General features: G+C 35.3%; 2 protein-coding genes across 2 annotated transcripts in view; both read left to right on the forward strand.

The window, feature by feature from the left end:
* Nucleotides 1-12285, forward strand: part of ERCC6L2 (excision repair cross-complementation group 6-like 2) — a 42476-nt gene extending 30191 nt beyond the window's left edge. Inside the window, exons 13-18 of the mRNA XM_009328137.1 lie at nucleotides 357-456; nucleotides 3594-3746; nucleotides 4885-4965; nucleotides 6658-7849; nucleotides 8547-8701; nucleotides 12208-12285. Of these exons, the coding sequence (XP_009326412.1) occupies nucleotides 357-456; nucleotides 3594-3746; nucleotides 4885-4965; nucleotides 6658-7849; nucleotides 8547-8701; nucleotides 12208-12216 (1690 nt within the window). The 3' untranslated portion in view covers nucleotides 12217-12285. The remainder of the gene's footprint in view (nucleotides 1-356; nucleotides 457-3593; nucleotides 3747-4884; nucleotides 4966-6657; nucleotides 7850-8546; nucleotides 8702-12207) is intronic.
* Nucleotides 12286-19218: 6933 nt separating this feature from the next.
* Nucleotides 19219-26617, forward strand: LOC103920408 (DNA excision repair protein ERCC-6-like 2). Its single transcript, XM_009328136.1, has 3 exons — nucleotides 19219-19300; nucleotides 23354-23541; nucleotides 25419-26617. Exons 2-3 carry the CDS (start codon nucleotides 23417-23419, stop codon nucleotides 26335-26337), a joined length of 1044 nt encoding a protein of 347 aa, XP_009326411.1. The 5' UTR covers nucleotides 19219-19300; nucleotides 23354-23416; the 3' UTR covers nucleotides 26338-26617.
* The last annotated feature ends 1178 nt before the right edge of the window (nucleotides 26618-27795 follow it).

Consider the following 27795-nt stretch of genomic DNA (forward strand, 5'->3'; position numbering starts at 1 on the left):
GTACGGGGGAAAGCTGGCCAGGGGTCCGCTGCTCGGGGACTGGCTGGGCATCGGTTGGCGGGTGGTGAGCAATTGCACTGTGCATTACTTGCTTTGTGTATTATTATTATTATTATTATCATCATATTATTATCATTTTATTTCAATTATTAAACTGTTTTTATCTCAACCCACGAGTTTTTTCTCACTTGTGCTTTTTCAATTCTCTCCCCCATCCCACCGGGTGGGGGGGAGTGAGCGAGCAGCTGTGTGGTGCTCAGTTGCCAACTGAGGTTAAACCATGACACCCTAAGAGTTCTCTTTTTTTTTTTTAACTGATAAAAAAATATGGTTTTTAATATGTACTGTCCTTGCAGAGCTTATAGGATTGGCCAATACAAAGATGTTAAAGTGTTTAGATTGATATCCCTGGGAACTGTGGAGGAGATGATGTACTTGCGACAAGTTTATAAACAGGTAAAATCCACAAACTGTTTAAATTGGGAGCTCTTTTTAGCTGTTTCAATGACTGATAGCTAAGCTGGCCTATAGCAAAATTGTCGTTTACCTTGGTTTTATGATATATGCTGTTACCTTAACTTATTAAGCAGAGATATCATTTAGCAATTGTCAAAGAACAAAACAGAATGATATTTGTATTCAAGTTTTTCTGTAACTTTTGACGGTTTAATTATGCAATATACATTAATCAGGTTATATCAAGAAGAGAAATATTTTATTTTAAAACTTGTAAAATATATCTGCAAAAGTTGTAGTTAGTATCTGTAGCAGTCTGATTCAGGCAGCTTTTTCTTTTGAAAGGTTGGAGAAAGAGAGCAAAAATCTTGCTGGTGCTATAGAAGTAAGAAGACATTGCTATTCTCCTGCCTTTGAAAACTTGCTTATCAAAGGAGGGGGAAACAGCTTGTAGTTGCTGGTATTACAAAGATAGGAAGTGATGTTGTGTGCCAGAATACTCAACCTGAAACAGTTGCTCTCTCTAAATTTTGCTACTTGCATTGATAGGTTTAAAAACCTAAGAGATGGAAAAACAAAGTGTGTGGTTTGAGGAACACATAGTCTAGCAACTGTTTCCTGATGAGATCAGAATTAAAACAAAAAATAAGCAAACTCAAACATGAACAACAAAGAGCAGGCTGCAGAATAATAAGAAACTAGATGAAATATGAACATGTTTTTCTCAACAAAAGTTGCAAGTTAAGAAATAAGATGATTGGCTTTAAGTTAAGGTACTGACATTGTAGGCTTATAAACTTGGAGGAAGGAAGAAAATCAGTGAGATACAGTTGTCCTGGAGAATGCATTGCATAGAAAAGGCAAAGTAGGTCACCTCAGTGGGCAAATGATACCATGTATTAAAGAAAAGCTTTATGAAATTTGATGAAATTATAACCTAATAATTTCAATGTTTGGCCATAAACAGGAAAAATGTGGTGTTGAGTCTTCGGTGACAAGCACCCTCTTGTAGCTGGGTTATTTACAAGGAGGAGGCTGGAGGCTGAATGAGTGGGACATGCAGTAATAGACAGGTTGTCATTATCCTCATACAGATTTAAGTAAGTGACAAATAAGAATAAGGTTCTAAGATCAAGTATTTGGACATGGTATCTGATTTCACAGAGCAGATAGTCAGAAACCCCACAGCTGGAGCAAATCTTGAGCTGCTCTCAGTAATGTGTATGGCCTGTTTTAAAATGTTACTTTCAAAAGTGTAACAGTGACCTTCTCTCACTTAAATTCAATGCTTTGTAGAAGCCAAAAAGAATCAGAATTCTGTTTAATTTTGACAAAATGATCCAAATAAAAAAAGAGGAAACTTGTTAAGAAGAAATTAAAAGTAGTAGGTGATGGGCTGATGTGCTTACAGGTGATTGGGCAATTTTCAGAGACTGTATCAGAAGCTCAGAATGAAGAAGGCATTGTATTAATATTTGAAATCATATACTAATGAGGCGAGTTAAACATAAAACACAGTAAGTCCAAAAACTACTTTTGAGGGAGAGTGGTCTAAAAACATAAAAGCTAATAATTTAGTTTTTGAACACATCAGGAGCAGGAATTGTATTGCTCTATGGGTGTTACTTTAGCGAGGTTTAAAGGAATGTTCATTGCAAAAAACCCGCTTGATCTATTCTTTATATCCACATTCATGGAAAAGCTTAGAGAGCATCCTGTTTCAAAGTTTCTCTTGTGCAAAGTACTTTTGAGGATTTGTTTCAACAGCAAGTATTAGTAGGAGACATCTCTGAAAGGCTAACAAAATGATCGATAGTAGATTACGACCAACTATATTCACTAAAATCCTGAAGGAGCGAGTCATGCTTCCCAGAGGTCTTTGGAGTTGGTGATTTTGTAGATAAAGAAGACCTGGATTATATTGTCTGTTTGGATTTCCAAAAGGCATGTATAAAACTTCTTGAAAGGCTCTTGTTTGTTTGGGTTTTTTTCCCAAGTTGACTTGGGTCTTTCAAGTCAAATAAGAAGCAATAAATAAAGTAATTGTGAATCTGGAGGTTTTTTTTTTAGTCTACACTACTGCATTCCCTGCTATTGACACTTGAGCACAGTTAAGAAATTTTCAGTAAGTTGTGAAGAAAATGCTTTTATCTGCTGTTGAAAATTCAGAAACGAATTTTTTTATTAGTGGTGTTTGGTTGTTTGACCTAGCCATATGTAATTGAAGAATCTGATACAAATAAAATTCAAATCTAACATAATAGAAACCTGAATAAGTTACATATGTATCCTAAAGTATACTTTTGTAAATACCATGCATAATTCAAGCAAAAGTAAACTGTGCTTAGCTAAAGTTAAACTAGAATTTGACTGTATAGTTACTGGCCTACGTAATTCAAGAGATGTGCTGTCTAGGAAAATGCCTGTTCAGTGCTAGGACCAGAAGTGGGTAGAACTGAAGAACTACCAGCTGTTTAGAGAGAGTTACAAATAATATTACAGGTCTGGTATCCATAAAACCATGGTTTTGACATTATTCCACTTAAAGTCAAATATACTAATTATGTAAGTATTGAAAATTTGCAGTCATTGGAATGCAGCTAAACCTGCCTGGCTTAAAAAATGTTTTAATTCTGCCTGACAAACTATTTACTTGTCTTTCCTTTTCACCTGGAAGATTTAAGTCACTTCCGTTCAATCTACTTAGCAAGAGGGCATGATAATTAAAATATTCAGAGAGATCAGTAGGAATAATCGTGTGGCTTTTACTCAGTCCTTACCAAGTAAGCATGCAATGCAAAGGACTGTGGAAAAAATAGTAAGAATTTAGTATCGAGGAAAGATGAGCAGTCAAGATAGTGTCAATAGTGTGTGTATAGTGGGTGTCTGATATTAGACAACAATGAAGGAAAAGACTTGAAATATTTTTATTTTTTTTATACAGTAAAACCAAGCAGGTTCATATTATACCACAATCTATTACACCAACATCTGCCAGGGAAACTAAAACAAAATATCCTCCCTTAGGAATTTCTGCCTGCTCCAACTAAAGCTGTGTATATAATGTGGATACCAGGAAATTCTCACATGTTGTTGGAGCAAACACTTCTGAAATCTCTTGTGTTGTTCTGTTTTAGCAACTTCACTGTGTGGTGGTTGGAAGTGAAAATGCCAAGCGGTATTTCGAGGCAGTGCAAGGATCAAAGGAACATCAAGGAGAGCTTTTCGGGATCCATAACCTTTTCAAACTCAGGACTCATGGGTCCTGTCTTACCAAAGACATCCTGGAGGTGTAAAGTCCTACCCTTTTATTTCTGTATAATAGTTTTACATTTTTCCTTTCCTCATGAGATGTTTCCATTCAAAATTACAACAAAATACTTTGTAAATCAGATAAAATTAAACAGTACCTGCCTATGCAGTGCCTTACATGAAATAGGTATGCTAATTTCTTGCTCTGATGTAGACCAGATAAATTCCCTTAAATCAAACAAAAAACTGGAAAAAGTTTGGATTATATTTTCCAAGTTTGCTAATATATTTCTTTTCCTAATAAAAATGCCGTGACTTACCTTTGCGATACTTTCACATATTGTCAACTTTGTGCACAGATACCTTTTATTCATCAGTAGCTCAGTGACCTTTTAAGCCAGAATTCTGATCACAATTTTTTTTATGATCATAGTAAACTTTGTATAGTATATTTTGAGATGTCAAAAACTTTTAAATAAAATATATTTTATCATGCTGCATTTAAAAATGATACAAGGTGGAAGTAAATAACTGAGGCTTAATATTTTAAGATTTATTTCTTAGTTACTCTAAAAAGACTGTTGGTTCTATTCCATAGCATATAGTGCACACTGGTTTTGAGTGTATGCAGTATTATACCTTTTTCTATCTGGCCTGTATGCTGCAGGTAACTTGCATCTTGGAATTTATTGCGTCTTTATTCTGGGTTTCTTTCCATCCTTCCCTTTATTTTGTTATTTTGCCTATACTAGGAAGAGGCTGGGGAATGTGATATAGCAGTATAAAGGCAGCATAGCCAAAAGAGTAATGTGGTGTAAGAACACGTACTTTGGGGATATTAATCCCAAAAGTTCACTAAAATAAACCTAAATTAAAATATGGCATATAATATGAACATTGTAGCAGGTGTTCTGCTTTGGAAAAAAGGTAAAAATTATTAAAACAGTGTATGCATAAGATCCTCCCAATTTATGTAGTATGTTACTTTTCCTGCAGGTTATGGGTTAGGTCAAAGAGCAGTAAGTAAGTGCCAAAATATCTTAGTCTGGTCTTTGCTTATTTTACTTCTGATGCTTATATCTCTGTAGAAAAAAAGAAAAACTATTTTTTTCTGGGCTTGCCTTTGTTAACTTGAACAGATACAGTTTTCATTCTATACGTTTTTGATTGTTTTAGAGGGAAGGGCGAGTAGAAGCAGGAGTCATGACGGCAACTACATGGCTAAAGGAGGAGAGTCCTCCATGCGGCTCAGAAAAGGTGAGGTGTCTTTGTGGACTATGGACCAGAGCATGACAGTCCCTCTAGTTCCTGATACTACAGTGGCAAATGTGGACATTATGTTGTTAGGCTGGTAATGCTTTTACCCTAGATTGCACTTGCCATCTATTATTGTCTGCTTGCCCCTGGTTTTACATATTGTAAAGCTTTAGATAATGTCATGCTGTCTGTATTTAAAGTGGAATATTCTGAACATCTGGTAATATGGTATTCTGACCTTTACAACACTTGGATATCCTCAGTCTGAATGAAGGTATTACTAACATGCTCTTATTACAGAGCAATATTGTTTACTGAAGCATTGCTCTGGAGTGTCTTAAGAGTGACAGCCTTATGGCATGATATGACGATATGATATGACAGCCTTCTGATCAAGAAGTCAGTTGAGAATCTAATGCCTACTGTTGTTTAGAAGATTTTGGTTAGGGAATTGTGGAAAGGAGTACAATTGGTTTAGAGGATTGAAAGCTTGCTTCAGGCTTTGTGGACCTCTGTGGAAGGCATGGGCTATTTAGTTGATGTAATTAGACAGTGATTCCCACCAAATCAATGATCCGTTCAACACTGGCTTTTTTTTTTTTTTTTTTTTTTGAAATAACATGTCTAATAATTTCCTCATTTCTTTCTGGAACAAGAATTTTTTTTTTCCCCCTTGTAAAGTCTGGGTTTAATAGGAGTATTTTTATGAAGGTTTTTGAGTAAATGCTGTTCAGATGATTTGGGAAACAAACAGTTAGGTCTACAATACGGCCTCTAAGCATGAAATTATCATTAGATAAGATCACACTGAATAGTACTGAAAATTAGCCACTGTCTCTTATGCTTTTTGGAGATTTCTGTGGATAAATGTCAGTGTTAATTTAAATAAGTATGCCATAACATTGGTCATAACCTCACATTGCTAGTACATCACTGTATGGTCATGATCTCACAGTGGATTTGGTGACAAACAGTAGCTTTTTTAGCTTGTGTTTAAATGCTTTTTGATATATCAGGATTAATCTATTTTAAAACTTCTCTTCATGTACAAAAGTTCAGTAATTACCCTTCTGACTTTTCATTTAAATATTGTTATAATTCTTATCTCAGTAGTACACAGTTTCGGAGTTGTATTCTGGACTTCTGTAGCTTCAAACTGTTTTAAGATTGCCTGGAGGGTAATTTTTGTTTGATTACAGTAGGCCTCAACTAATTTTAAGAGCAGACTGTTATGTACTCATAACTCTTCTAAACTGTGTTAGCCCCCATATACAAGGAGGTTGACCGCTGCTGGGAGATTTTTTTTTATGAATGTCATTACACACTATTAAGGTGTGAATCGTGAAGTCACTTTTCAAACTACCTTTGAAAGATGAAAAGTTGCAACAAGATCAGTATAAACTAGAAAAATATTGGTGTGGATTGTGAAGACATAGGTTGTTTTAGCAGCGTGCAGCATATATAGTCTCAATTATGTATTTTTGGTTATTTTCATTGTTGTTCTGCAAAAGACTCATATAATTTCTCTTCATGATTTGTTTTGTATTTACTTTCTATTTGTGTATTTTAATACTGTTTTGTATATTTTTTTGATTGAGTAACATGGTGAAAACCCACTTTTTTACACTGCTTTGGAACTAGGTGCATTCCATATATTATGTTTTAAATACTTTTGCTGTAAATTACTTTTAGTATGAAGAACCAGACTGTAAAGAAGATAGAGATCCTGGAAGCATTCAAGCACAATTAAAGAGTGAAGAAAGGAATTTTTGTGATGACTTTAGTGATGATGATATTCTGGAAACTTCTGTGAAAAAATGTGGCAGAAGGAAGCCTTGCAATGCAAATAATTTAATGGTAGCAAAGGGACAGCTTTCCTTAATGCAGTGTGGATTCGCTAAATTGTTGCAGAGAGAAATCGAAACTACCAAAGAGTGTAATAATTATAACTTTCATCATTCAAATTCTGATGAGACTGTAAGAACAAATGTAAATAGCAAGCATAGTGATGTTCAGAAATGTCAAAGCCATGTGCATGTTTTGGAGCATAGGAAAGCTGCTCAGTCGCCGGATGGAACTGATAAACAAGATATGCGTAGTACAGACTGGCTTGTTTTGTCAGGCTCTGAGGAGGAAGGGGATAGAGAAGGTGAGGATCGATGCATTTCAAAGCAAAGTGATGTCGTCAATGAAACTGAATGGAGTTCTGAAGAGAATGATGATGTCATCTTTCCTACCCAAGTTCCAGCATACCAGCAACCAATGCTTACTAAAAAAGTTGAAATTTACAGGTCAGCATCTGAAAAGTGTGAAGAGTTAGCAAAAGAAAAAGATGAGTTGGTACGTAAGGGAGACAGTAGGCAACTTGGATTCCATAGTACAGAGTCAAATTTCAGCAAAGTCATGTCTTTTGAAGACATCAAGAACAGCACAAAAGATTTGAAAGGGGCAAGTGACATAAGTGATGAGTCTGATGATATTGAAATTTCCCATAATTCTGAATCAAGAAAGTTAAGAACTTTAAGCTTTCCGAAATGGGAGGAAAGACATGCCCATAAATATGGACCAGGTAGCTTCTCCAAATCTCTGCTACAATCAAAGAAGCCCAATAGAAAAGAAAAGGAAAGTGATTCTCAGAATATAGATGAATTTTCATCCTCTGAAGATAACTTACCAGTTGAGAAAATTCATGCCAGAAAGCAAAGCTCTAAGTGTAAAAGACAGAGAGGCAGAGTTCAGTTTGGGTCTAAAATGCTTTATCCTATTCAAGATACCTCTGTTGCACAAATGAAGTCTAGCGATTATGCTGTGCGTAGAACTTCTGCAAGTAAAACTGAATTTGAACATCAAGAGCAGAAGGTGGAATCAATGGACAGATATTTAGGTAACTAGTCAGTTTTTCATTTTATTTCAACTAAACTAGTAACATAAGTTTAATTTATCATGGTTGGCAGGTTTTAAGTTCTTCCTGCTATACGTTTTTGTTATAAGATATTAATAAATGCTCTGCTAAATTATTTAGTAGTGTCTTTCTGTATCTCTCTTGTTACCTATTAGCCTTACTTTCCTGTCTTCTGAGGGGATGGGTTGCTTTGTAATATTTTGTTAAACTCTTGCTGTCTGTTGAAAGATGCTAGGATTGAGGATTTACTAAGAATTCACAGATCTAAATATTTGAACTGTAAAACATTAAGTCTTGACAGGGCTGTTAAATAAAAACTTACGTACATGAAAAAAACTTATGTGAGTTTGAAATACCATGTAGAAGATTTGATTCTGTTAGAGACTTAATTTTAATATTTCAGCCATTAAGTCATACATGCTTTGAAACTTCTTGTCCATCTGAAAAAAAACACACTGAAAGGGAAGCAGTATTAAACTGTCTGGATAAATCTGAATAAGTCTAATGATTGTTGTTCATTTCATAGAGCTGAGAAACTTGGTGCTGAGTGAAATCATAACAAATTTTACAACTTTCATGTAAAACCTTTTAAAAATTACAATATCCTTCTTCAGTGCAACTGTGTACCTTCAGGGTTTTGGAATAAATCTTTGATTATATCTTTCTCCTAATATATCAGATGGCGTTCAAGAAGTGGCATATATTCATTCAAATCAGAATGTGGTTGGATCCAGCAAGGCCGAGAATCGCTTGAGCCGGTGGGCAGTGCGAGACGTATTTGAGTTGAAGCAGTTTTCCCAGCTCCCTGCTAATGTAGCAGTCTGTAGTGCCAAGGTAAAGAGAAATGTTTGGGAAATGTTGTTTTTACTGTTTTTATCCTCATTTTTCATCTTAAAAAGCTCTAACAAACTTGTTTTTCTGTTAATGGCCACCATGAAAGATCAAAGCCACTGAGGATGGGAGGAGGAGGCGGCTCAAATGGAGGTCTAATAAATTACTTTTGTGTTTTGTTTTTTGTGGTTTTTTTTTTTTTCATTGGCCAGCTCTGAAAGAATTGGGAATTAAGCAGCAGAGCACCCTCTGTGGGGTTTTTCTTAGAGAAATGGTAAGATTAAAGATTGGGTGTTTGAAATCAAATTCTGTGCCATGTTTTTCTGATTTGAGGCTTGAAAAAACTTCAGTTTGTCCTGGATCCAGTTAACAAAAATCCAGTTGCCACAGTACATGCCGGAATCTCTGTGGCATAGAAAGTCAAACATAAATCAGTTTGCAGGTATTTTTTTTGGGGGGGTGGACACATGCAGTTGCTATAGTAGGTTAAAGTAATGGTCATTATTGTCTATGCTTAATGTCTGAAATGTAAAACTAGAGTTTACTGGGAGTGCTCGTTTACAGCAACAGGTATGTTTTGTGCTTCTTGTTTGTCATGCATCTTGTTTAATTACATTTGGAATACATACAAATCTGGAATAAATTCAGGTACAGCTTCCTGAATGTTTTTGTTCTTATTACATAGTGGTTTTAATCTACTCTGATTATCTGGACACTTTGTTTGTCTTGTAATAAACATTTTCTGTTTCCTAGACTTACCTTAAGATAAACCATAAGCATAGAATAAGTGATTGATGAATGTGCAGTTTAGTCTTTACAAACATACTAGCAATCAGTATAAAAATTGTAGACAGAAGACTGTGTCTTTCTGAGGTGTTGAACATCTGCAGTGGCTAAAAGAGTTTCTTCCAGTGTTGTTGATATACTGTATTTAATTAAGCCGTTAGCAGGGATGCCAAAGAATTTTTGCACTGGGAAGATCAAACCAGGCCAACCAGTAAAAGTGAGGCCTTTTCAGTTCTAACACATTTGCATTAGAATGTCCCTTATTAACAGAAAAGTTGGTCAAAAATACTAAAGAATACTGTAGAAGTGTCCTTATTTAATGGCAATGGCTGACAACATTAATAAAACTAAATATAAATGAAAGAAAACTTTGAAGAGTACTTTGAATAAGTGTCTGTTGATCCACCTATGTTCAAAACTAGTTTGTGGGAGTCATTTGTATTGTTCATGTAACTTACACAAACTCTAAATGATGAGATGTGACTGCAACTATTACAAATTAATCTCTCTTGATTAACTTGTCAGTCAATTTTTCTGAGGTATCTATTTTTCACTCAGAAGCAACAGTAGTATCAATTCGCTTGGTGATTTAAGTAGGAAGAAAAGCATCAATAATTACGGAGAAGGCTGCCTCTTCCTTTGCTTCCTGTTCTTTCTTTGACGTAGAGGCACTAGTCTAGAAATAATCCCTAGATGGCTGCCTATTCTTAAATGTGGAGCTTTGAATATTTTGTGCTCAGCTTAAAAAAAAAAAGAGCTGCCAGAGCTTCATAGTCAACTTTGAAATATGATATACTTAGAATGTTACTGCTACTATTTTCCTTTCCTCATTATTTTATTTTTATTTTAAAAGGCATTTCATGTAAAACATGATCATTGTTGCTTTTCTGGCCATCAGTCTTTGGTCATTTTTCACTTATTTGCCATCAGTTTAAGCTAAGATATTCACTGTCAGAGCAACTAATTGTGTTATAAAGAGAATGCTGATTTCAAATGATAATAAAAAAGTTTTTCAACAGATTAAAGTAGCAATATGCCTAATATTAAAAATACAGCTGAACAGTTTAAATTTCCATCATTATTTTCGGTAAATAAAATTATAGTACTAAATACTGGAATGTTAATTGTAACCTGCTAGTCATTGAAAGCAAAGCAAAAATTTTGTCCACTGAAATTTCTCACTGATGTTGCTTTTTAGCATCATTGTTCTAACTGTTTCTCGGAAATTGTTTCTGTTTGCTCTGGGTATCAATGATCACATTCTTAATGAGAAGCTTTTTTTAACAGCGTATTTATATTCAAGCTTTATTTGATAGCATCATGAAGGCTCCTGAATAATGCCCTGATAATATTTATGTCCCTTTTTAAGCACATTTAATCAATTTATCTTACATCTTAAGTAGGAGTGATCAAAAAAGGATCTCTTCCTTTCACTTCATAGATAGGTCTCTTTGGGATGAAAGTAAAATGTCCTTTGTGTTGTTCAGTTCACCTATGCCAACTCTGTCTTCCTGCTTTGCAGTTTTGCTCTGCAATCTGTCTATAATAATGCATTTCTGACTTAATATAAGTTTAAATACATTTTTCAAGAAATGACTAATATCTCTGGGAAAGGGATGCAAGAACTTTTTAAAAGCATTCCATTGAAATGGATGAGTTGTAGGTTGGGAAATACAGCTTTTCCCACAAATCTTGGTTGAAGACTGAGTGAAACACTTTTGCTTCCTGCTTACATATGAATCTAGAATGACAGGCGTAATAATGTTACAAGTAATAACCAAAAAGTATTAAATAATAAGCAGAAATAATCAGTTAAGATAACCTCTTGTAAGAACATTGACATTTTGTTGATTTCTTGCTATTGACTAGTCATCTAATCACGTTTTGGCTTCACTAAATTCCCATGAATTTTACCATCCTACGTTAAGTTCTTTAGTTTCAGTAGCTATTTTATGGAAATGAGGTGAATATGAGTAACAGCAAAAATAAGTTGCTGGAAAGCAATATAAAAGAATTCGTCTTCCTGTTTTTCTATCTGCAGTAGATAAAAGGAGTATAAATTAGGTTTATTAGTCCTTCCTTTATTGCTGAAGCATGGAGACTAATGTAGCCACTTGAGTTGTAGAAACTGCTTAAAACAGGAGCAGACTGCAAAACCTGTGAGGACTCTTCCTTCAAAGTGAAAGAGGTTGCATGGGAAGAAGATCCTTGAGAGCCAAGGTAGAAGGTATGGGAGGCAGGGAGTTTTGTTCCTCAAAAGAGAACTTTGAAGGTATGTAGAACATTTTAAGAACATAAGTAACTAATGAATAAGTAAACTTGGATTTAAGTTGTGTATAAAAAGTGTAAGATTTGAACTTTGGGATAAGAAAAGATATTTGTCTTGGTGATAGTCTCTTTCCTTAGTTTGACTTCAGAAGGTATATGTTAGGTCTGGACTGTTGGCACTAATGTAATTCACAGTCAAATCTCTCTTAACCTTTTAAACTGTAGGTTTCAATTGAGCATTTATCCAGTAATAAGTATATCCAGCCTGTCCTTCATGTTACCTGTGCTAGTATTCATATACCCCAGCTACCTTTTCTCTGAAGTAATAGAATGTATTATTTTAACCTGCTATTGTTCTGTACAATTAAAGGCTTAAGGGAACAAAACCTTGGTTCTTTTTATGAGAAACAGGTCTTGCTACTATTTCCTCTGTTCTTGCTTGCTTTGTGCTCCAGGTTCCATAACAGTCCTGGTACATGGCTTCAAGACTGCTGCAGAGCCTTTGACTCTTCTTTCTCCCGAGGTGGTAGGGGGCACAGTCATACTCTCTGTTTCAAAAGGAATTGTGTAAATTGACTAGTTTAGCTAGAATGTTCATGTTTATAATACTGCATGCTTGTTTAGTGTGTATTTCCATAAATTCTATATGACTATTGAAAATCGAGTTAGGTAACAGCAATCAGAATATGAAGTCTGCTGTCAAGAAATAGAAATAGAATATCGTGAGAGCTCACCTACAACTTATCAGCTATGAAAGGTGAGATAAAATCTAAGACTAGTAAAAGTAACAGTATGAAGTATGCATTAATTATACAAGTAAGAGAATAAACCATATTTTGGTTGAATATCATTAGTCAAAATAAGTCCTGTCCAGCATCTGAATTAAAGAAAGATAACTATTTGAAGACAGTCTGTATGTGACAATAGTAGAAGCAAACAAATGTGAAAGGTTTTATCACATGATCCTGAAGAAACTAAAATAAATTGTGTTTTTGGGAATATATTCCCTTTATCACAGAAGTCCACGGAATTGCATAAAAGTGGAAGAAGACTCTCTAGCTGTAGGTGAGTTGCAGTAGCATTTTCAATGAAGAGAGATACTGTTGTCTTGTTACAGAGGGAGCTTTCATAAATAGTCACCTATAGCAGTGGATATCTGCTTATACTTTATTTTGCAAGTATAATTAGGGAGGTACTTAAATGACTAAAAAATTTTTTTTTACATAGACATGGTATTTATATACTTAGTATTCTACATTTAAGGGATATCTAGAATTACAGTAAAAATATTTTAACTTACCACCAACAGTTCCTGAATTGTACATATTATCCTGTGTCTGAAGATTGTCCGTATTCTGACCATTGACCACAACTCACAGTGTCAAATCAATGCAGATTTTGAGAAGAAAGGGCAGAAGAACAGTATGATAATCGTCCCTCAAACAGTTGATGTTTCTGGTAGTGTTGCTTATGTGGAAGGCACCGAAGCGTCAATAATTAGAGGTGTTTAAGACCCTCAGTGATCAAAACAAAGCCAGGGATTTGTGTTCCATGCAGAGGTATGGCAGACAGCTGTTCCTGAAGAAATTTTGGAGATAACAGATTATACATCTCAATTTATTCTGTAGTTCTAAAAATTCATTGTACATCCCAAAATCTAAGTGTCTCAGAAAGCAGTCAGGTGACTCTTTTTGCTCTGGCTATTTGTAATCTTTCATAGCAAGTTGTAAGTGTTAAGGCAGAAATTATAGTCAGTTCTGTGATACACAATGCAGGGAGAATTATACCAGGCTTCAGTATTCTAAACATCTGAGGGTAGAAAATGCATGTCACTTAGTGTGGCAGATAGCCACTCCATTAAAAATTACTGAGAGCTGGTTTTTGTTGCTTCCTTATGCATATGACTACAAAATACACTTGATCTGCCATTTCATAGAAGATTATTAGTAACAAGGGTTTTCTGGTTGTCTGTGTAGAAGTCTGAGTGAAGAAGATTATATTAAAAATTAATCTATTGGAATAAATAACTTTTTTCCTGCATTATTTTTGTTGCTTTCAGGCTGATTTAATGGCATTGGGTCATCTTTGTTCTGTATTTTAGTTTCAATTCAAGTCTTCTGTTTGCACATGTGTGCAAATAGATGGTTAAAAATGCATTGTTTTTCCATGAAACAACTGGAAGATTGTCTCTATTACCCCATTACTATCTGCTAAGAAGATAGTTTTTCAATTTGTTTTTTATCTGTCTTGTGTGACTACAGCAAGAAGGATATTGAATACAAAAGCTTCAAAAAGAAAAAATGTGAAATGAACCTGTAGACTGGACATGGTGGACTTACAAAGCCAGACTATAATTTTCAGAGCAGACCTACAGGAATTTCAGCCTTTCAGAGGAGGAAAAAAAAAAACTCTTGAGTCATTCATGTGATATTTTGCTCAAAATTATGCTAGCATTATTAATTTTGGGGAAAAAATGAAAGTATTAATATCTTCTCTAAGACTTTAGTCATCTACTAAATATTTTTAGAGGTTTTGGGTTTTTTGACTCTTTTTTTTCCTGGTGGGTTCCAAAGCAACCTGGTTGATTTTCAGCACAGGAGCTTGTTACTTTGGTTTTTGGATAACTTGCACTGTTATTTGTGAAGCTTTTCCTTAGCTGCCATAAGAAATAGAAGCCTCCCAGAGGCAAGATTAAATATCTTCTTTTAACGTTTCTAGTCTATTCTGAAGTAAATGACTGCATTCATTAATTAATTTCCTAATTAATTTCTGTGTTAATTGGCAAAAATAACCTATGTGAAATGTTTTACAGAAGTACAGAAGTCTGGAATAGGCTTTCTCTAGTTCCTATAAAGCTGAATTTGTGTAGGATTTCTTCAATAGGAATTGGGGGGGCAGGGATAGAGCATGGGGAAGACTTTGGAGAAGACTTGGAGGCTTCACAAAAAAGACAAAAAATGGGAACAGGACATACTAAATTTGAAAAACTGATGATGTCCCACATTAGAGCTAATTTGCACTTTCTAGTATGTGGAAAAGTATTAGTTACAAGAACTTGTACTGTACCTGTTGAATATGTGGAGTCTTTTTTTTTTTTCCTTCAGTCAACTGCATGTTTTCAACTTAAGTTTACTTAAAGTTTTACTGAAAAGAAATGTACAAAGACAGCCATTCAATTGAGGATTAATCACTATGGCAACAGAAATGTGGTGACTGAAAAGGGGGAGGATGTATTCTCCCCTCAGCTTCCTGCCAGCTGTCATATTCAACCTCTGCGGCATGAATTCAGGCCAAAATATAGACTGTGACCAGCTCTAAGAAACTATATCTGTATTTTTATAAATTGGTACAAGAATCGCACTATAAAAGAAGACTTAATCCTCTGAATTGGATGACAGACATTTGGCACTCTTGCCGGTGTTTGACAGAGAAGTAACGGGATGCTTTGTAGTAAAACCTGGATTAATGGTAAACCCCTCTTTATGTTATTGCAATGTGGTGTAAATGAGAGAACTAAGCATGCTGTCAGCCTAGGAAAAAACATGCCCTTTGTATCTCCAATGCAGATTTAAGTGCTGTTGAGAATACTGTAAATACAAAAGTTGTGTTATTAAGAACTCCTCTTTATCGTATTTGTATTACATTGACATTTTGTAGATTATTTAAACAAAGACTTTCTATCAGTTATAGTAACTCTGATTGCAATGTGTTTGCACAGCTTTCAGATTCAACAAGTTTAGATAGTTGTTTACAAAGACTAGGCTTTTGGGAGATAACATTCCATTATCCTTGCTCTTCTAGGATGTGGAACGCTATTCAGCTTTAAAATAATTGTTCCCAAATGATTGGCCTGTAATGCTGCTTTGTTGAGTTTACAGTTTCAGCTTACTATGGAATTAACCATTTCAGTATGGCTTTTATTTTGTTTTGTTTTTTAAATGCAGTGAGTTGGTATGTGGCGTTCTGTGGAGTGCGTAGTTGCATATTCATTATGGTGTATGTGCGTGGCTTTTGGTTTTGCTGCTGCTTGATGGAGCAGTGAGGGGGCGAAAGAAGATAGGTGCAAGTCCACAGGCTTCTGCTGGAATAAGCAATTACCTTAGCTTTGAATTCTGAGACAGGCTGACTATCTCCTCTCATTCTCAACAGTAATAATAACTATATTGATTTATGGTCAGATTTTTGGTGCGAGAAAGTGATATGGCTTATAGGAGTTCTTTTTGTTAAAGAGTCAACAAATTAAGTAAACCTGCTCCCAGTGAGAAATTCTTGCTCTGTTACCTGGTTGGAGAAGAAGCAGACTCAGAAGTAGATGCGAAATAGAGAACACAATCTGTCCTCAATTGACTTAGTAGTCAATTCTCCACTACCAAGCAAAAGATTAGAGTTTATGGAATGTCCTTGGTCTCGGAAGAGAAGCAGAAAAGCTAGATATGACAACCAGGGGAACATAACTACATATTACTCTGGTAAAATTTCTTTACTTTTATCAGCAGGTATAGCTAAATACTGGTCTCTTGGTGTTGGCAGAATATTTTGGAGGAGTAATTTGGACCCGGAATAGGTCTAACATTTTTCATAGCTTGAAGAATATTTCAGCTATTGGTCTCCTGTGATACAATCAACTACTAGATACCTTTGTATTCAGAGCCAACATCCTGAGTAGCTTTGTTTAGTTCAGAAAGTTTGAGTATAAATGTGATTGTCCTAGAGTATTCTAAAATTTTAAGGTAGGTTAGCTTCATTTTCTAATACAATTGAGGTACTGACCATTAGCTGTACAATTACTTCTCATTCTCATTCTACAATCCTGTTTTGTTAGAACAATAGACAAATGCAGTCTGAGTGAGACTAGCTTTCTTAATTGAAAAGCAAATTCAGAGGGAAAAATTAACGTCCACATCAGAAATCATTCTAAAATACGATAAGATTCAGGCTTATTTCAAACTGTGGCATGTGTAAGTCACCATAAGCCTCTGAAGTACATAGTTTGTTCAGTAGTGTATCCTCTGTGAGTAGACAAGCAATTCTGGTTTATTTAAGAATCAGGTGAAAGTAGAGACATTCTCATTATTTGATAACTTTTTTATTATCTTGACCATATGGACCTCTTTTTTATAGAAACTACATGAAGTTTTATGTGGACACTGTTACACTTTGCCTTCCTTGGCATACAGAATAGTTTAGGAAGAAATTCTTGTTTGACATGTGTATGTGTAGAAGAGAGAAGGAAACAAGACCAAGAACAAACAGTCAGGTAGCAAACACTTCAGGGTATTTATATATGTCTTGACAAGTAGAGGAAACATAGGTAAAATAAAAACAATATCTAAGAATACCATATGTTCAAGAAAAGCATATAGAAAGGTTATAGTAATTCATATATATTATGGGAAAAGCTCCCAGGGAAGAAAACAAGGAAAACTATAAGGGCAAAAAACATTAGCTGAAATAATTTAGAATTGTAATTTGGGTAGATAAATTCACTGTAATGCAGTAAGTATCACCTGATAAAAATAATAACAATCATCCAAACCCCACTGCAACTCTCAATATATCTGGAAAGTCATGTGTTTTCTCAGGTTTTGAGGGAAGTGGGAAAATATAAAGAAGAATACGGCATAAGGGTTTGTTATTTGCTTGCAAGCTGTTTTTTAAAAGGACAGTCATACTGAATTCACTGTGTTTCATGCTTTTGTATGATTTAGGTGACTGCAAGGCAGCTAGAGATTTGCGAAGACCTTTCTTGTTTGTTTTAGAAATGAAAACAAACAATGAAACTGTGCAATGGAAAGTATCCTGGATATCTGGCAGCAGTGGTTTCGTGCATACCTGAAGAGAAAAGCCTGTTAACACTGTTTCAGCTGTGAGTGGGGAAGTCAGAGGGGGTTGTTGCTGACTGGAAGTCAGTATTTGGCATGATACTTACCATAGTGATACTTTGGGTAGTCAAGGCAGTAAAAGAGAGGAAGATGCTCAGACATGGTACAACTATGGCTGAGGAACAATTATGGAAACATGTTTTCAACTTCAGATTCAGGCTTTTGAAGGAAGTTCATTATCCTCTAAGTCTGGTGACTTGAATTGTCACAAACATGAGATGGCTTAAAAAACATGTATCCCTGAATCTCTGTTGTTCTTTTTTTTTCTCTCTACTCATCTTACTCCTAGCCTCTGCTTGCTTCTTCTCCCGTACATTTTCTTCGTGCTGTACTTAAAAAGGTGAACATTGTTCTCTTTTGCCTTCCTTGAAGGGTCTAAAGAGAGGAAAAAGGAAGTCACAGGCTTAAGGCGGCCAGTCATTTCAGTCATGTCTGAGGATGCTTATACAAGGATTAGCATTCATTGCTCCACAGTGTAGAGCCACCTCTTTATGCCTGTTGTAGGGAGAACAGTTACTGAAATTTTGTACTGTCAAAGATAGACAAAAATTGGTTTTGGTAGGTATATACTATTTTTAAAACTGCTGTAAGTATGCAGCAGGAGACAGATTGTCACACGGAGCTAACAGATCCAAGAGTTGTTGCAGATTCAAGATGGAATCTCTAAGTAGAAGTTACTGCTGCATTGTAGCACTGAAATTCTTGCTTGATGCTCAGCTGTGTGTCTTCATTCTTTTTGAAGAGTGTTACCCTTAAATGTGAACTGGTGTGGGACTCTAAATGTGCAGATGCTACCATTTTTGCTGGACTCTTGATTACAGCCTGTATGTAATGTGTAACTCAAAGAAATGAAATTCATTATTGGTATCCAAAACTCGCTTTATACTTTTAAGAATAAGAGATATATATAACAAAAGAAGAGGTGGTGGAGGAAAATACCTTCTGTGGTAGGAAGATATAGCGTGTTTATGTTGAAAACCCCATAGACTAAATGGAACATGAAAGGTGGAAATTAATGCTTTCTTTGTATTTTTTCATGAGTGGTAAGAGTCCCTAGGTTTTCTAAATACTTTTTAAACTATTTTCTGCGCAACTATGTAGTAATCCCTCTTCTTTCCCATTGCAATATATGGAAAGCCTCTTCAGAATAAGTGCAGTAAATGAAGAGGGGACAGAATAAGAAAACAAGTGTAAGACAGGAAGGAATGGCTGCACTTTTACATGTTATGTTCCCTAGTTTGCAACAGTACTTCACAATCTTACTGTACTTTCATTAACTTTATTTCTTTCCATTTACTGGAATATTTTCTGTAATATAACCTTTTCTCACATCATTTTTTGAATCCAAAAAATGTTGCCTTCTACTAAACAACTTGCATCTGTGGCTCTTTGTCTTATATATATGCCTTTGAAAATAAATTTCTTCTTTCTTTTGAACTTTGTGTGAAGATTTTCTTGACAATGTGGGAGTGCACAAAGTTAAATAAAACAGTAAAAATGTTACATTCAGTAATTCAATAGAAATTTTTTGTCTTTGATATCAAAGGAATTATTTTGCTGCACCTTTTTCCCCCTGCCAAGATACTGGTTTGAGAAGAGAGAAAATGTGAAGAATGCAGAAATAGGTAGTTGTGTTACAGATAATTCAGTATAGGCACACTTCCCAGTAAGTATGTGTTCAATTTTAAGTGAAACTTTTCCACTTTGAACAGTGGAAATTTCATAACATGCACTGCAAATGCATAGTGTCTTCAATATAGTTAAACATTTAGTAAAGACTAACTGCTTCCATGATTGCTGTCAATTTTTTTGTAAAAATTCTTTTAAAATACATATAGCAGATACTGTATGCTATACTAAGTATTTCTTTAGCTTTGCATCGTGTATTTCAGAAGGCTAATCAGAAGATGTGCTATGCAGTGCATGAAGAATATGTTTTAACACACAGTATGTTTGTGTGATGGTATAATGTTTGGCAAGAATGCTTTTGGATTTCGATGCTGTGATTTTTAGTTGTCATTCAGAATAACTTGTTCTAAGTCATGTATTTGAAACTTTTAAACATATCTACATTTTAAAGTGAGAGAAAAACGTCCTATTACTTATTTAGGTACTGGATGAAATCTTAATTCCGGGAGAAAGAATTTGTGTTGCTATTTGTGCCATTTGAATTTTTTGACAATTTTTCTTCTACCTGTGTTAAATTGGTTAACATTTTTCAGTAGGTACATGGCTGAGCCATAAAGCAAAGCCAGACTTACTAAAAAAAATACAAAAAAAAATAGCAGTTTTGCCAACTGCTATTTGGCAAAACAGTTGGATTTTGACCAAAAAAATTGACTACTTCTTTCTTTCTATTGAATCACTCTTTCTAGTCCTGAGATATGCTTATGGACTGGTCACTATCATCTTTCCAGCTTTCCAATAATGACTTGAAAATGCTGTAGTCAGCTTTTATATCATTAAAATGTTCTTTCAAGAAGTTCAGCAACAGTTGTACTTACCTATGTACATTAATTAATATACAGTACTTCAAGTTAAACAAAGATAATGTGCACTTCCAAATGCACAGCATACTTCTTGTGTTGAAGGATTTTTGTTTCTCTTATTATTCCATTCTTTTAGTCATAACATTTATTAATTCATAAAGGGTCTGACATTCAATAATATAAATAGATTGTTAAATGTGCTAGTATCAGTAGCGTATGAACAAGAGGCAGAGGTTCCTAGCTGAATCAAATTGTATTATTTCAGTCTTGCTTTGCAAGATTGCCTTATGCATATGATATACTTGATAATTCAGGTGAACAAGACCAGTGCTGTAAAGTCAACATGGGATTTCATGTAGGAGCAAATAGTGGGACACACACAAAATAGTTTGGTAGAGAAAGTGCTCGAGGAACAGAAAATAGAAAGCTGTTGAAAGGAAATGTTTATCATGAAATAGATTTCAATCGGTGAGTTAGAAGGCAAACATTGAAAGAGAATCAGAAAGAAATAGGCCATGAGAGGGAAGAATTAAGGAGAGTAATACATATAGTCAAATTCAAAAGGAAGCAAAATAGTGTCGACTGTTTTCAGTGCTGGAACGTTGACTGCAGTTTTCACTTTTTTAATGGTAACGCTAGTAGAAAGACACAGGGAATATTTTCATCTATATGTGTGTAAAGCTTACCTCTACCTAGAGCCTCATCTATGTATTGCTCAGAGTAACAACCTTCAGATTTGACGAACATGGAGACATCTTAAGAAAAACTGAAATAAGTGTTTTACTGACAAAATGTTTATCATTTTTTTAAAAAGAAATTATTGGATTTGGGATTTGTGGGCTGGATTTAAGTTGACAAACTTTCAAAAACATTCACAGGTTCAACAGAGCCAGTTGTGGTGTTTCAGCCTAACCGGCTGCCATTTAATCAATTGGCTTTGCTGCAGAGAGCTGAGCAGTTTTTCAAGAGTAACTCGCAGTGGCCATGGGCCTTCGCTGGCATTAGCTCCTGCAACTCTTGGGGTAATTTGTTTGTAGTAACTTCTTCCTTCAGGAAGAAACTTTGAGCCAGCTAATTCAGGTGGAAGAAGAGGAGCTCTTTGTGTGTGCTGTTGTTCTTTCGGGTTTGGCAGTGTGGGTCAATGTACTTAAAAGTTTTGTACTTCCAGAACGAAATATGCCATTTGTGAGTTTATTTGCAATTAGCAGTACTTTTTTATATTAATTCTGATTCTCTGCAAAGACAAGCAATTTCATGACTTCCAGTGTGTTTACAACATTTGGCTTTTTTCCCAAAGAGATTTTTAATCTTCTGTGTTTGAACAGATGTGTAAACCAAAGTATTGCTGCCTTATGTACTTTGGTCTTGTTTAATAAGAGGTAGATGGATGCACGTTTATGGGGGTTTAAAATACTTTTAAGACAGGCATTGACATGGTTAGGCTTGCATTCTATGTAAGTTACGCTTGCTTGAATTAAATTACACAATCCTGATTTCCTGACAGAGTGACAAATACGCTGGGTCTTATCATAGTGAGACCTGAATACTATAAATATTTTTCATGCAAAAGTTCCATCAAAATAAATACATTTTAAAACTAGCATTGCTTTCATCTTTCAAAATACATTTGCCAAGTAAAGTTCTGTATTACCTATGAGTATCTTAAAAAAGTAACATTTTAAATGCATACAGAATTAGCAAGAAAACTCTAGAATACTTATGCTGTAGATAACATCTGCTAATTCAATCTTAATTTTGTTACTATCATCATAACATTATTATTGGGAGGTAGGGTTTTTATGTTAGTTGGGGCCTTGGTTTCAGTTTTGTGTAGTATAACTTTTAGTAGTGCAGTGAAATTTTAATCTTTGGAGTTGTGCATTTAGCTTAAAGAGTGAAAATTTATGCCTGTAGGTCCCTTACTATTAACATCTCTCTCTGTATGCTAGTTTGAGGTTACTTGCCAAAGTAATAGATTGAGAACAGATGTGAGATCCTAAAGCTCAAGAACATTATGAACAGCCCATGGAAATAAAGGAAGTGGACATGGATCAAATAGAAACACATTGGGAAGAAACATTGTAGATCCAAAACCAAATTTTGAACTGCAGATGACAAAGTGTGAACACAGTTTGTGTTTTCATCTCTCAAGTAGTGTTAGCAGGGGGATTGAGGACATTGCCAAGCAATTATTCTTTCCTCTGATCTCATTTGGTGGCGGGGGGGAAGGTAATGTTGCTTTTCTGGTTTTCCTCTGTTTTTCCCTGCTCTTCAAACACGTTCTTTAATTTTCCTATTTCCCTTGGCTTGCCTTTTGGGAAAGGGAAATTTTGACAAGAATTTGTGAGAATTTCTGAAAAATAACAAAGGTTTAAACAGAATTATATTTTTGTGCAAGACATTGACTGTCAATGCATGATGAGTTGATCTGTAACACAATCTTCTTGAATTTGATTGAAACATTAGCTTTTTATGACCATTACATTTAAAGTTTTAATCTTAATCAGTTTTATCAGTGTTGTAATGAAAGTGTAATGTTTTTCTGTTTTTCTGATCATTTACAGGTAAGTATAGTGATACCTCTTCCGAAAGTATCTTTACAACTCTGAATAATTGTGTGTGTGCATTAGAGATTGATATTGACAAAAATGATTTTTACCTTAGCTTTGGTATCTTTGAATAGTGTTGTGATTATTTATAGTTTTTCTTTGAGTGTTAAATTGCTAAAGTAACTAAGAGTTCTGAATATGTACTGTGCAAAAATTGTGTAACAAATTAACAAGCAGGAAGCAGTGAATCCAAATAATCCATTAATCTTGATACATAATATCTTCCTGGATTAAATCATTAAGACTGTAAGCTATTAAAACAGGCATTTTCTATTTTATAGTAGTATCTGGAGGCTGTAACTGAGATTTGGGTCCTGTGGCGCAGGATTAAGTATTTGTATAAACCCTGTTTATGCATTAGAGAACTTAGATCTTTCATTTAGCCTCACAACTAACCTGTTTGGGAAAATATCCCACCTTATTCTTAGAGAACCAAAACTTGCCTTCAGTGTCCCTGGAAGTTTGTGACTGAGTAGGGAGTTTACACTGCAGCTCTGAATCCCATTCTTAGCACTCAAACCATTGAGTGCTAGCTAAGAATGACAAAATTGGGCATAGTAGAGCTCATCGCTATGTCCCAGACACAGCTCTTTTGACGATTTCCATGTCTCATTTTACTAGAAAAATGAAGAAAACCCAGAAGATGACACAGCAGAGAAGAACATTATTAAAGGAGGGCAAAAAATGTTGGCAAACAGTAAGCAACATCACCTGTATGTTATGCATCCTGTGACCCAGAAAAACAAGCAAGTACACAGAGTAGGTTCAACCACCTTCTTGGTTGGAAAGACACCCAAAGGAATCCGCAGGTGAGACTGTTTTGGTGAGGTAGAAGTAAAATTCGAAGCTTGAAATGAACTTCGTTCTGGGCAGTTGCTTTTGTCTCTGTCTCAACCATACTCAGGGAATATTGATGATTTTCTGTGGCAAGAGCAGAACTAATGGGAAACTTCCACTCACACTATACGAAGAGTACCATAATTGATTAATAAAATGAATTGAACCCACAAATCACTTTAACGTGTTGATTCAATGTGTCACATTACATAGCTGTGCAGATGTCATCACCACCAGTATTCATGGTATGTGCACCAGGCAGTACTACAACCCAGTGTTTAAACTGTATAGAAGCAAGAAATCTTGTAGTGTGAGTTTTTGACTGCCTACTGGTTTTACCCAGCTCTCATCACTTTCATTGAAAGACTGTTAAAAAAAAATTGGACTGTGTATTTATTTCTTAACATGGGGATCAATATTGTTTAATACGTCTTTTAATATATTGTTTCCCCCCCCTTATGTTTGGAAGGATAATTTTTGTCTCCTCATTTTCCTTTCTCCCCAAACTATTGCTATTATTAATATGAATATTTAAATTCCATTGTTAAATAGATAGAAGTTCAATAACGATAGCCAGATGTTATGTGGAAATAGAAAGCAGAAAGCTGTAGCTAACTAGGCAAACCTATAGAACTGGGATTTGGTATATATTTTTATTCTTGAGACAAATAAATTATTATATGAGAGTTGGTATGTAGGTAATATCTCTTAAGTGTTCAGGATCTGTCGTATTAGCCAGCTGGCATCAGCTATCCAAACTGTTACTGTTGAAGTGCCAGACTTGCTTACTATTATAGATACTGAAAATGCTAAATATTTAAGAGGCAGGTGGAGGAGAACCCTTCATGCTAAAAATGCTGAAAATTGTACTCATAGTTATCAATAATTTGTTGAGGTAAAAATTTTCAAAAGCAATGAAGTAATTAAGGATGTATTCCAAGATCCTAAAGCCATATCTAGCAAAAAGCTTAAGCACGTTAACTCTTAAACATTAAGCAGGTCATCTGTTAGCATGTCACTCGCAGTTGTACTTTGTAGTACATCTGGATCCGCTGTGCAATGAATGAGGATGATTAAGTGCCTCAGTTTTGTGTGTTGTAGTTGTAAGGTTGTGTGGGAAGCCATCTGCAGTCACACACCGCATGCAAAAGGGTATAGCTGGAGCTAGCCAGTCAAGCGGTATTTGAGGCCAAACAGGGTTAAATCTCACCGCCTACTGGAGCACTCATACAGGAAAGGCAACATGTTTGATACCTGTTCTCTGACAAGGAAGCATAAACCCACCTCTCCAGCCTTCCAGTTAGGTTACCTGATCCCAAACTGTGGCTAACTTGATTAGAATGATCTCCTTTAGTTAGAGCTTGGCCTTTTAGCAGAAAGAAATATTACATATCTCGCTAGATAGGATGGAGGGGACAGTCCCTGTCCCCTGTGAATGTGTATATTCAGCTTTTGTTTAGCAAGTCTTTTAAAAGGAGTTTGAACAACTACTTTGTGTTTTTTGGTTTTTGGTTTGGTTTTTCTTCCCAAAAACCACTCTACCACCTGTCCATCTGCATCCTTCTGAAGTCTGGTCCTTTGGTATGAAATCTTACCTACACTGAAAGTCAGTAAATCTTTGCGTCGTAAGCTGAGGAAATCACACTGGAGTTTGGGATTCGGAAGTCACTTCAGTTCTTCTAAGGTTGTTCTCTTTTTTGCTAATAAAACCAAAGCTCCTAATAAGGAAGTTTCATTTAGTGATTGCTTTCTGGGATATGTGAAGTATGTGAACTGAATGAATTGCTTGAAGGCTGCTTTTGTTTCTAGTTAAAGGTGTCAATGCATTTTTCCTTCTTGGTAATTACAGGAGACAATTTGAGGAAATGGTATCCCACTTTAATATGGGATCAGTGGAAGAACTGGCAGAACATATTGCAAAAGCTACATCAGAAACAAGGCAGAAGATGTTGAAGGAATTCTATGTTTCCAAGCATCCAGAGATGGAGTCTTTCTTTCCAGTTGAAGTACCAGCTTCACATGACAATGAGGAAAGAGAATTGGGTGCAACACGCTCCAGAAGAAGAAAATCCATTGTTAATTTTGGAAGATCTATGTCTAGATCTTCATCAGCTAAAGGTCTGAGTGGAACTACAGAAACACAGAGCTGTAAGGGAGAAGTAGAGCAACTTGCAAAATGTAAACAATCACCCACTGTTGCTACTCAATATATCGAAAGGAGAAACAGTCAGGCATTCAAGGATTTTATGGCATCTGGCTCATTAAGCAGTAAATCAGAAATAATTGAGGTGCTGTCTGTAAAAAGTTGTGAAGGACAGCAGGACTCCAAAGGAACACAGCTGCCAAGAAAAAGATCCCTGTCTCAGTCAGAAAATGGGGAGAGAAAAGCTCAGACTTGTAAGAAAAAGTCTTTTTTGGACTTAGTTGGAGATACCTCTATTCTCAATGACCTCTTCAGAAATGATGGAGACAGGCCTACAGAATCACCAAGGAGATTCCCTTCAGGGCAGGTAGAAAAATCAAAGGAGAGACCAAAAGACTTCTGGGACATGCTGAATGAGCAGAATGAGGAAAGCCTCAGAAAGCTCATGGACATAGCAGTTGTAGAGAAGCTATGTGAAAGAGCACCTCATCCCCCAGTGACAGAAGAGAGAGACGTGTATGAAAGTTCTCTTTGGAAACAAAATGAAAACTTTCTATGGAAAAAATACAGTCCAGATGATTCAGATGAACCATCCACTGCTACATCTTGTAATGTAGTAAAATGAAAGTTTTCTATGTGAGTTGAACTATAATTATCTTAGTTAAACATTAAAATATGCACAACTTCATCAGTGTGCAGCAAAACGTGATATCTCCATGAAATTAAAGGCAAAGTGATGAATTCAGATTTATGATGATATGGATTTACATTTTACAGATGTGAATATATATGTAGTTACATATGCAATATATAGTACATATGTGCATATATAGTTCATAGGTACTATATATTATTGTAAGCAATGATATATTGATTTTAAATTAAACTTTTTAATGTTCTGAGTGCACTTTGCTTTCTTGCGTCCTGATTTTATTTCTAGACTCAGTAGCAGTACTAAGTAATTTTCCCCCTTTACTTCCGTTTGGATACCCTCAGTCATCTCAGCAGAATGTAATGATATTAAGAGGATCTGAGAATGATACTCCACATATTTTCTGAACTACTAGAGACTTGGGGACTTCATGTGACAAGGATGATATCTTTGTGTCTGATAACCTTTGGATTTTATTTTTCTTCTATGATTTTGCTCAGTCTCTTTGAAGCTGTGGTGCTTCTAATTATCTTCAGTATCCTGTAGCAGTGAGTTTCTCAGCTTGGTTGATGTGAAAAATCACCAATTTTTGTTCATTCTTTTTCAGTGCAAGATCTACAGCACATTAAATTGTTAGGTGTCAAATTTAGTCTTTCACTACCCTTTCATCTTTATTTTTATAGACTTCTGTCATGTCTTTGAGGTGGTGTGGTCTGGACAATACTCTGTGTTGATTACTTGACGGGAATACTCATATACAGTTTCCTAGTGAATTTCAGGAAGAATGTAATGCTATTCAGTAACTCAGACTTACCATTGTCTCCATTTATTTCATACATTTGAGTACCTGATAGGAAAAAACCAAATATGGTTTATACTGGGAAAACTTATTTCTTGTTTGGCTTACTAAATGAAACAAGTTACATTTTGTGAGCATTGTATTCTGAAAAACTTCTAAATACATTGTCGTATTGTGTGTGCACTTAGAAAATATAATGCAATTGCAGGTGCAGATTGCCAATTGATTCTCTCTTTTTCTTAGTTATTTAAAATATGAATATTTTAGTATGAGCAATTTTGTGGGCATTTGTATGGCCACATTTTTTTAAACTCAGGCATGCATACTCTTAAAATCAGTGAGAACTTTTTTAAGAAGTTAACTGTAATCTTCTGTTGAGTTCTGCTGTTGACACTGAATATTACTCTTAAGTGTATTACAGCTTGAATGCAGCTTCTGCTGATAGTCAAAAGGTTTGTCACTCATATTATGCTTACATAATTGTAATTCTTGCTGTGCTACATCAGTTTGCGCCAATATAATACTTTAATCGTTTCTGCAGCAGGAACAACCTATGAGTGTGTCTCGGGGACGCTTCACCAAGGATGTTGCTTACCACATTTGAAGTACACAAATTAGACAAGACACAGCAG

This window comes from Pygoscelis adeliae, unplaced genomic scaffold (genome assembly GCF_000699105.1).
Source record: "Pygoscelis adeliae isolate BGI_AS28 unplaced genomic scaffold, ASM69910v1 Scaffold45, whole genome shotgun sequence".
Lineage (NCBI taxonomy): Eukaryota > Metazoa > Chordata > Aves > Sphenisciformes > Spheniscidae > Pygoscelis > Pygoscelis adeliae.